Source organism: Sorex araneus, chromosome 3, assembly GCF_027595985.1.
Source record: "Sorex araneus isolate mSorAra2 chromosome 3, mSorAra2.pri, whole genome shotgun sequence".
Classification (NCBI taxonomy): Eukaryota; Metazoa; Chordata; class Mammalia; order Eulipotyphla; family Soricidae; genus Sorex; species Sorex araneus.
Window position 1 is genome coordinate 132,106,396 of NC_073304.1, and position 9,915 is coordinate 132,116,310.

Consider the following 9,915-nt stretch of genomic DNA (forward strand, 5'->3'; position numbering starts at 1 on the left):
CCAGATGGTTTCACTGGCGAATTCTTCCAAACATTTAAAGAAGACCTATTGCCTGTTTTCCTCAAACTTTTCCAGGAAATTGAAAAAACAGGAACTCTCCCAAACAGTTTCTATGAAGCACATATCTCCCTAATACCAAAAGCAAACAAAGACACCACTAAGAAAGAAAATTACAGACCAATTTCCCTGATGAACACCGATGCGAAGATCCTCAACAAAATACTAGCAAATAGGATCCAACAACTCATCAAAAAGATCATACACCACGACCAAGTGGGATTCATCCCAGGGATGCAAGGATGGTTTAACATTCGGAAATCAATCAACATAATCCAGCATATCAACAAAAGGAAAGATAAAAACCATATGATCATATCAATAGATGCAGAGAAAGCATTTGACAAGATCCAACATCCTTTCATGATGAAAACCCTTGCCAAAATGGGGTTTGGAGGAACTTTCCTCAAGAGAGTCGAAGCCATCTATCACAAGCCTACGGCAAGCATTATCCTCAACGGGGAAAAACTAAGGGCCTTTCCTCTGAGATCAGGCACAAGACAAGGATGCCCACTCTCACCACTCCTCTTCAATATAGTACTGGAAGTACTTGCGATAGCTATTAGACAAGAAAAAGAGATTAAGGGCATCCAGATAGGAAGGGAAGAAATCAAACTCTCACTATTTGCAGACGACATGATACTATATCTAGAGAAGCCTAAAACCTCTACTAAGAAACTCTTAGAAACAATAGACTTATACAGTAAAGTTGCAGGCTACAAAATCAATACCCAAAAATCCATGGCCTTCATATATGCAAACAATGAGGCAGAGGAAAGGGACATGAAAAAAGCAATCCCATTCACAATCGTGCCCCAGAAAATCAGGTACCTCGGAATCAGCTTAACCAAGGAAGTAAAAGACCTTTACAAAGAAAACTACATAACGCTACTCCATGAAATCAAAGAGGACATGAGGAAATGGAAACATATACCCTGCTCGTGGATAGGGAGAATCAATGTTGTCAAAATGGCAATACTCCCTAAAGCATTATACAGATTCAATGCGATCCCTATAAATATACCCATGACATTCTTCAAAGAAATGGATCAAGCAATCCTAAAATTCATATGGAATAACAAACGTCCAAGGATAGCTAAAACAATTCTTGGGAAAAAGATGATGGGAGGCATCACCATCCCCAACCTCAAACTTTACTACAAAGCAGTAACAATTAAAACAGCATGGTACTGGAACAAAGGCAGAGCCGTAGACCAATGGAACAGGGTGGAATATCCCTACACACAACCCCAAATGTATGACCATCTAATCTTTGATAAGGGAGCAAGAGAAGTGAAGTGGAGCAAGGAAAGCCTCTTTAACAAATGGTGCTGGCACAACTGGACAACCACATGCAAAAAAATGGGTTTAGACCTTGACCTGACACCATGCACAAAAGTCAGATCAAAATGGATTAAAGACCTCAACATTAGACCACAAACCATAAGGTACATTGAAGACAAGGTCGGCGAAACCCTCCACGATATTGAAGATAAGGGTATCTTCAAAGGTGACACGGAACTAAGCAATCTAGTAAAAACAGAGATCAACAAATGGGACTACATTAAACTAAAAAGCTTCTGCACCGCAAGAGATACAGTGACCAGAATACAAAGACTATCCACAGAATGGGAAAGGATATTTACACAATACCCATCAGATAAGGGGTTGATATCAATGGTATATAAAGCACTGGTTGAGCTCTACAAGAAGAAAACATCCAACCCCATCAAAAAATGGGGCAAAGAAATGAACAGAAACTTTACCAAGGAAGAAATACGAATGGCCAAAAGGCACATGAAAAAGTGCTCTACATCACTAATCATCAGAGAGATGCAGATCAAAACAACCATGAGATACCACCTCACACCACAGAGACTAGCACACATCCAAAAGAACAAAAGCAACCGCTGTTGGAGAGGATGTGGGGAGAAAGGGACCCTTCTTCACTGCTGGTGGGAATGCCGACTGGTTCAGCCCTTCTGGAAAACAATTTGGACGACTCTCAAAAAATTAGATATTGAATTCCCATTTGACCCAGCAATACCACTGCTGGGAATATATCCCAGAGAATCAAAAAAGTTCAATCGAAACAACATCTGCACATGTATGTTCATCGCAGCACTGTTTACAATAGCCAGAATCTGGAAAAAACCCGAATGCCCCAGAATGGATGACTGGTTGAGGAAACTTTGGTACATCTATACAATGGAATACTATGCAGCTGTTAGAAAAAAGGAGGTCAAGAATTTTGTAGTTAAGTGGATGGGCATGAAAAGTTTCATGCTGAGTGAAATGAGTCAGAAAGAGAGAGACAGACATAGAAAGATTGCACTCATCTATGGTATATAGAATAACAGAGTGGGAGACTAACACCCAAGAACTGTAGAAATAAGTACCAGGAGGTTGACTCCATGGCTTCGAGGCTGGCCTCACGTTCCGGGGAAAGGTCAACTCAGAGAAGCGATCACCAACTACATTGCAGTCGAAGGCCATGTGGGGGAAGGGAGTTGCGGGCTGAATGAGGGCTAGAGACTGAGCACAGCGGCCACTCAACACCTTTGTTGCAAACCACAACAGCTAATTAGAGAGAGAAAGCAGAAGGGAATGCCTTGCCACAGTGGCAGGGTGGGGTGGGGGGGAGATGGGATTGGGGAGGGTGGGAGGGACACTGGGTTTACGGGTGGTGGAGAATGGGCACTGGTGAAGGGATGGGTTCCCAAACTTTGTATGAGGGAAGTGTGAGCACAGAAGTGTATAAATCTGTAACTGTACCCTCACGGTGATTCTCTAATTAAAAATAAATAAATTAAAAAAAAAAAAAAGAAAAGAAAAAAAAAAAATAAAAAATACATTGTTGAACAAAAAAAAAAAAAAAAAAAAATTGCCAGCAGTACATAGGGTACATAGGGCCTGCAGTGTACTGCCAGGAGTAATCCCTAGGCGCAAAGTAAAGAGTAAGTCTTGAGTACCACTGGATGTGGACTATACACAATAATAATGTATTTTTGTATTGAATCACCATGAGAACAGTTACAAAGCTTTCAGGTTTAAGTCTCAGTCATACAATGATCAAACACCCATCTCTTCACCGGTGCACATGTTCCACCACCAAGAACCCCAGTATACCCCCCTCTCACGCCCCACCCTGCCCGTGTGGCAGATAATCTTTCACTTTACTCTCTCTTTACTTTGATTACATTCAATTTTTGACAGAAAATCCACTATTATTATTTGGAATTTTCCCCCAATAATCATATCTGCTGAAAAGTCATCATTAGATCATTTGTTTTCTATTGCTGATAATGAGGAGCATATGATGTCACATGGCCACGACAGCAGCCGAGCGGTTTTGGAATTCTGGTATTTTTGTAATTAAGTCTAGAGTTATTTCTGTCAGCAGCTGCTGCATTCTCAGGTTGGTTTTTGTGCCTCTTGTATCATGGCCGTCAGGAGTGGAGAAGTCATTTGTGGGCGGCCAGTCGCTTGGGGTTTCATTTGGGCCCAGCAGGGCCGATTCGGAACCTCCCATCATGAGATTTCCCAAGAACCCCATCACTGCAAGCTCCTACCTCTCTGTCCAATTGGCTCTGAAACGTGGCAGTCACCATGCTGCCGCAAAGGGAAAAAGGCCGAGGGACAAAAACCCTTCCCCTCCCAGGGCGGCACGGGGTCGTAGCTTAGTTCATAGTCCAGGAGCATTTCTGTCAGCAGCCGCTGCTGTCCAAGATAGGTTTGTGTGTCTTTAGGATCATGGCCATTCAGGGGCAGAGGAGCATTCCTGAGCGGTTTTTTGTATATCAGAAAAGGTCGCACGGCCATGTAACTGGCCGTGCAGTTTGGAGAAAAGTCCTGGTCCCCACATACCGGAGCCATGTTTGTAGAAGCTCATGGTCCCTGGAATTCCATCTAGATAAGGCTGGGAGACTGCACCTGCTCCATCTGGGGCACCCTGGTGTTATCAGCCTGGTCTGGGGTCCAGAGCATTCTCCAGCGTTGTGGAGCCCACCAGCCAGGATTCTTCACCCCTGAGTGCAGCAAGATGGTGCCAGGGGTGGGTTGAGGGTGTGACTTCCGGGGAATAATATTTTTTTTTCAATAATAACAGAAGGATATACTGGTGCTATGAAAATTCTTACACATGCTGTGTAGTAAGGAGAGTGCATCTATGCTGAATTAATTTTTGTTGTTATCTTGTTTAATTATTTCTTTACTGTTTCTTATGAGACACTATGATTTATAATATTGTAAATTATACTTTTAATGGGCTGGAGCGATAGCACAGTGGTTGGGCGTTCGCCTTTCATGAAGCCGACCCGAGTTCGATTCCTTTGCCCCTCTTGGAGAGCCCAGCAAGCTACCGAGAGTATCGAGCCTGTGCATCAGAGCCTGGCAAGCTACCCATGCATATTGGATATGCCAAAAAACAGTAACAGTAACAAATATTTTTAATGCTTACATTGCGTCCACACCACAGCCATCACCAAAGAGTCTACTTCCTTCCACCAATATCCCAGGGTCCCTCCGAGCCATCACTGTCCCCTCACAGATTAATTCAGTCCATAGATTTCTTTTTTTTTAAGATGGTAGTCATACAGTTTTATTGCATCTCATTATCAAAAATAGATGTTAAGAGTCATCCTATATATTCTGCTTTCTGTAGGCAGAAAACTTGGATCTTATTCATTGGCCTGCTGTACAGTTCCTTTTTCAGAAACATAGATATCATCCAAAAACTTTTGGATATCCTTGTTTTTCACTGTTGTGGCTTGCTAAATCAAAGCAGCTGAGTTTGATACAAGTTCAATGGCATTGCCTTCAAGAATCAACTCATCTTTCTGCGTCTGAGAGACAGAACAGACAACACCTGACCTCATACGAACCCTGCGGATATATTTTTCACCCAAGAAATTTCGGATTTCAACAAGCGACCCATTCTCCTGAATAACCATGTTGATAGGGAAATGGGCATACACAGACCTCATCTTGTAGCGGAAGCCCAGCGTGACCCCTTTGATCATGTTCTGCACATGACTGCACATGGTGCGGACCGTAGCCAGTTCCTTTCGATTCCCCCACCATTTGTCAACCTGGAGCCTCTTCTCCTTCTTGCCGAGGAGGCTGAGCTCCACGTTGATGTGGTTGAAGTCCCTCCACAGGGTGCCTCGGGGGCCCTTCACGATGACCGTGCAGCCCTTGAGGGAGATGTCCACATTCTCGGGAATGTCGGCGGTCTGGTTGCTGAGGATGGTCTTCATCCTCGCAGTAGATGCGGCAAAGAGGAGTTCTATAGAATTCTTAACTAGAAATAGTATCTACACATCACAGGCTCATGAATATTTGCCATTTGTCGATATTACTAAAGTATTTTTAAAGCAGTAATACCATTTTGTACCTAAAATTTAAAATCAAGAATTCCATTTTTGCTATTTGTGCAATTGATCAATACATTTTGTTTAAAGATCTATTCTGGGGACCAAGTATGTAAGATCCTTAATGGCTATTCCTAGGATCATTAAAGTTCTATCACTAAGTAAAATATGCAAATATAGTATGTACTATAAATTTGTCCCTGGTTCAACCACTTGAAACCAATTTATACTACTCTTTTTATTCTCTTCTTTTTAAAAAAATTTCTTCCTTCTAGTCATTGAATTGTTTTGGAAATTAATGAACTACAAAGTAACACAAATATATGATCTTGGAAACTAAGTACGTTAATAGGTAGTGTACTATCAGTTAGAATTTTTTTTTCTTTTTGGGTCATATCCAGTGATGCTCAGGGGTTACTCCTGGCTCTGCACTCAGGAATCACTCCTGGCAGTGCTCGGGGGACCATATGGGATGCTGGAATCAAACCCGGGTCGGCCTTGTGCAAGACAAATGCACTACCCGCTGTGCTATCGCTTCAGCCCCTCAGTTTGAATTCGTATACTGTCATTTAGAGTAGGCCTCGGAGAAAACTGATAGTTAAATTGCCATGGAAATAAAAAGGAATTTTTTTTAAATCCTTGGAAAGTGGTTTGTAAATGCTTAAAAATTCTATTATCTATGTGATTTCATAAAGTTCAGGATTATGACCATCTGGTTAATTGTTTATATCCAGACATTTTGTAAAATTTCTCAAACAGAGTAGTTTTTAGTAAATATTCTTTTTTTCTTAACTGCTCATGATGTTATTAGAGAAATATACACAATTACAGAATATATATACACTTGGTGTATAAAATTTATGGGTAAGTCTTTCCCATAAACATTGAATGTGTGTTTGTGCACATATATGTACACTGCTCTGTGTGTGATATAGTCTTATTCATATCTCATTATTACAGCTTCTACATATTCTGAATTAGAATGAAGATGAATTTGTCTGGTGTTATTTTTCCAGTGTTGCAAACTAGTCTTGATCTGCACAGGTAGAAGTAAAATGACTGACGTCACAATTCCAACTAGATGGAAACTGAGAAATTACAGCTAGATGATGAATTGTTCAATGCCATGTATATACAGACCAATACTGAGTGCTCATTGTGGACTAGACATAGTATCTAAAATTAGATATATCGTATCTAAAATTAGATATATAATCAATCTCCAGGACAATGCCAAAGCAGGCTGCTCTATCTCAGTTCAAAGTGGGAGTAAAGAATGGCTAAGTCTACCCAGTAAATGGAATGGAAGCTGAGTGGCAGGAACTGAATGCAAACTAAGGTCTGTATGATTCCAACGGTAGAGATGGAATCAAAAATGGCAGATTCAAGTGCAAACTAAGGTCTGTGTAATTCCAAAGTCTTATTTCTCTACTCTTTCATAATAAAGTGTCAGTACTTTGAAGACTGCGTATAGAGAGAGGATACAAAGCCAAGTTTCCCCCAGGTGGACTAATCAACATGCAACCTAGTGATGCTGTGACAACATGCAGTATCTTTAATGAGAGCACTATAGATGAAGGTTCTCTGTAGATGAAACCTTTCTGGGGGATTGTGGTATGTGTGTATGTGTGTGGATGTTTTAACTGATATTAAGAGAACAAAAATTTTTATCATAAGTGTCTTTATTTGAAAATCACTCTTCCCATAGACCTCTGGGGAAGTGCTGCTCCATCTTTCAAAGGCAAATTTGCATTTTCACACATAGGAAAGATTTTTTTGTGTGCATGTGATTTCCTCTCATTGGGAGTTCTCAAAGGCCCCTTCCTTATTTTAAGTTTTAAAGTGCTATGAATCTATACTTCATCACATATAATAGAAAAGTTCAAGTTTAATATATCTTACAAAAATTGCCTTTCTGTAGATTATGCCCTTCAGCTATCATTTCAAATTGTAATTTGCAGTTTTGAAATTCCCCCATAAAAGATGTTTTCTTTAGTCAAAACAGAAGTAACTTAATTTTTATTGTCTTGCTAAATTGATCCACTTTTCTCTTTTTTTGTTTGAAGGACTCATCATGAATTTGTGGAGTTATCTGTTTTCCAGGAAAATATGTGTACCCTTTTGTTCTGTGGAAATGATAGGTGATTTTAAAATGTACTTAGGGTAATATAGGTATATTTCTATTGTCATTTTGTAATATGCCCCATTTTTAAGAGAAAAAATGTATTAATTAGTTCAATAAAACTCAACATGTATGTAGGAATGTGTAATAAATATGATATTCTGGACCCCTTTGGATCCGGCTGCGGAGCGAGCATGATGGAAGAGCCCAAGGGAGCGCCCTTGGACTCCAGGCAGCCCACTGAACTAATTCCGGCATGGGACCAGAGACCCCACGGTGCGCTGAAACAGTGGGACCCGGGCATCCCCCAATTCTTTTAACCTGTCTCTCTCTCTCAACTCCTCCCTCCTGAACACAGCGCAGGACTTCTCCATCTTATGAGCACCATAAAAGGGTAAAAGTTTGTAGTGATGTTATTTCTGGTTGTACTTTCCCTGGACTTTATACAGAAACCCAAAACCGCGCAATATGTAATATGTCCCTTTTTAATGGGTCGGACTTTTGTGGGAGATCCTAACAAGAATAGTAAGTCTGTTGCTGAAATATTGAAGGCAATCAAAGTGGTAGCCATCTCTCTAGACTGAACTAAGCTATATCCCCACACCAGCTGAGAAGAAATATCCTTCTTTCTCGGGAAGAAACGCGGCATGGTGTCAAACATAGTGTGATGTCCATTAAGCAAACAGACCTGGTGGCGTGGGAATGGGATATAAGGGGAAAAATTATGTACATGGAACAGTGGGACGCTGGTGGAATCTCGAGCCGGAGCCGATACCAGCGCAAGCCGTTCGGTTCCAGAAACTGCTTGCAGACACTCGACTAGTCTATCAACTAAGCCAGAGCCCCACGCCCGTCATCCTTTTCGGTTTTTTTTTCCCTTGTCAGGCAGCGTGGCGATTACCAAACAGGCGTGAACTCGGTGGCACGGGGCAAGGGGGAAAAAGAAAAGTTATGTAACAAACAGCGGGACTTAATATCTCTATATTCTTAGCAGTGGAGAACTATCAAATGCCTCCTTGGCAATAGGACTGCTTTCCTTTTTTGGGGGAAACCCCAACAACGGTAGTGAGTTGTGTGTTGAAACATGGAATGTAATCGAGATAAGGCATAAACGAAGTGAAACTTATCAAGTACAAGGGTGGGGACTGGGGAGGTGGGAGGGGGCGGCAGGTATACTGGGGGGGTTGGTGATGGGAGATGGGCACTGGTGAAGGGAAGGGTGTTTGAGAATTGTATAACCGACATAATCCTGAGAACTATATAACCCTCCACATGGTGATTCAATAAAGTTATTAAAAAAAAAAAGAAAAAAAATATGATATTCTGGAGACATTAAAACAAAATAAGAAGGGGGGGTCTTTTCTCTTAAGTTGACAGAGAAGCAGGTTTATTTTGAAAGTTACTTCAAAAACTTAAAGTGTTTGGAGCAATAGTTTTAAGATTGAATATGTAAGTCCTTTGGAAATTGCACAATTTGCACAATTTTCTGGTAACTTAGTTTAATAACAGTTCTCAAAAATTATGTTAACAATATGGGTAGCCCTCAAGATAAACATATGGAGACAAGTAACTATTTCATCTCTGCCATTGGTGAGCTGTAGAAAGTCTAAGTATTATGCACACCATCTTCAGATCACCTCTTCTCGTATGAATAGTAAGGCGTTTCTTGAATAAAAGTTTTTTCTATAATCTTGCAAACTTCTCGCTAGAATATTTTTGGGGTTCTGGCCAAGCAGTTTTCAGGGGACCCTGTGGCCTCCCAGCAATAACTGTAGCAGTTTGCAGCCAAATGATTCAGTGCTTGGGTTCAGGGATGCTGGAGGCCGCCAGCATCATCCAGCAGAGCATGGAACCAACCAGTGCAAGAATCATACTCCAGGCATTGGAGCTATCTCCCTGGCACGTGTGTATATATTATATGCATACATGATATATGTCTATATGTGTATGTAAAATATGTATTTGTTTTCTTTATTGGCCATAGTCAGCAAGACTCAGTAATCACTTCTATAGGTGCTTAAGGATCATGAAGTACCAGGTATTGGGAATAAAATTCATTTCTCCTCAAATCCCCATAAAAATATTTTAAAAGAGATTTATGGTGCCAGAGTCAGAATACTATTTAAGACATTTGTTTTGGGTTATTTTTTAAACTTTAAAAAAAATATTGGGGTTTTGTGATTTACAATATTATAAGTGACAGTTTCTCATTAGGCACAGCATTCTAATACCATACATACCATCAGTGTACCCACCTCTCTCCCCAGGGACCCTAATACCCTTCCCTTTAAACTTTCCCTGTCCCCACCAACTTAATTGCATATATCAGTTTTCCCTTTATGTCATATAGTTGCCAACTCAGGT

General features: G+C 40.8%; 1 protein-coding gene across 1 annotated transcript; it reads right to left on the reverse strand.

Moving 5' to 3' along the window:
• Nucleotides 1–4,707: 4,707 nt before the first annotated feature.
• On the reverse strand, nucleotides 4,708–5,335 carry LOC101544092 (60S ribosomal protein L9-like). The gene has a single exon (XM_055132765.1). The coding sequence runs from the start codon at nucleotides 5,313–5,315 to the stop codon at nucleotides 4,830–4,832; it is 486 nt and encodes a 161-aa protein (XP_054988740.1). The 5' UTR covers nucleotides 5,316–5,335; the 3' UTR covers nucleotides 4,708–4,829.
• Nucleotides 5,336–9,915: the final 4,580 nt, after the last annotated feature.

Coding starts and splice junctions, on each gene's coding strand:
- LOC101544092 (XM_055132765.1), bottom strand. CDS start 5,315: ATGAAGACCATCCTCAGCAACCAGACCGCCGACATTCCCGAGAATGTG.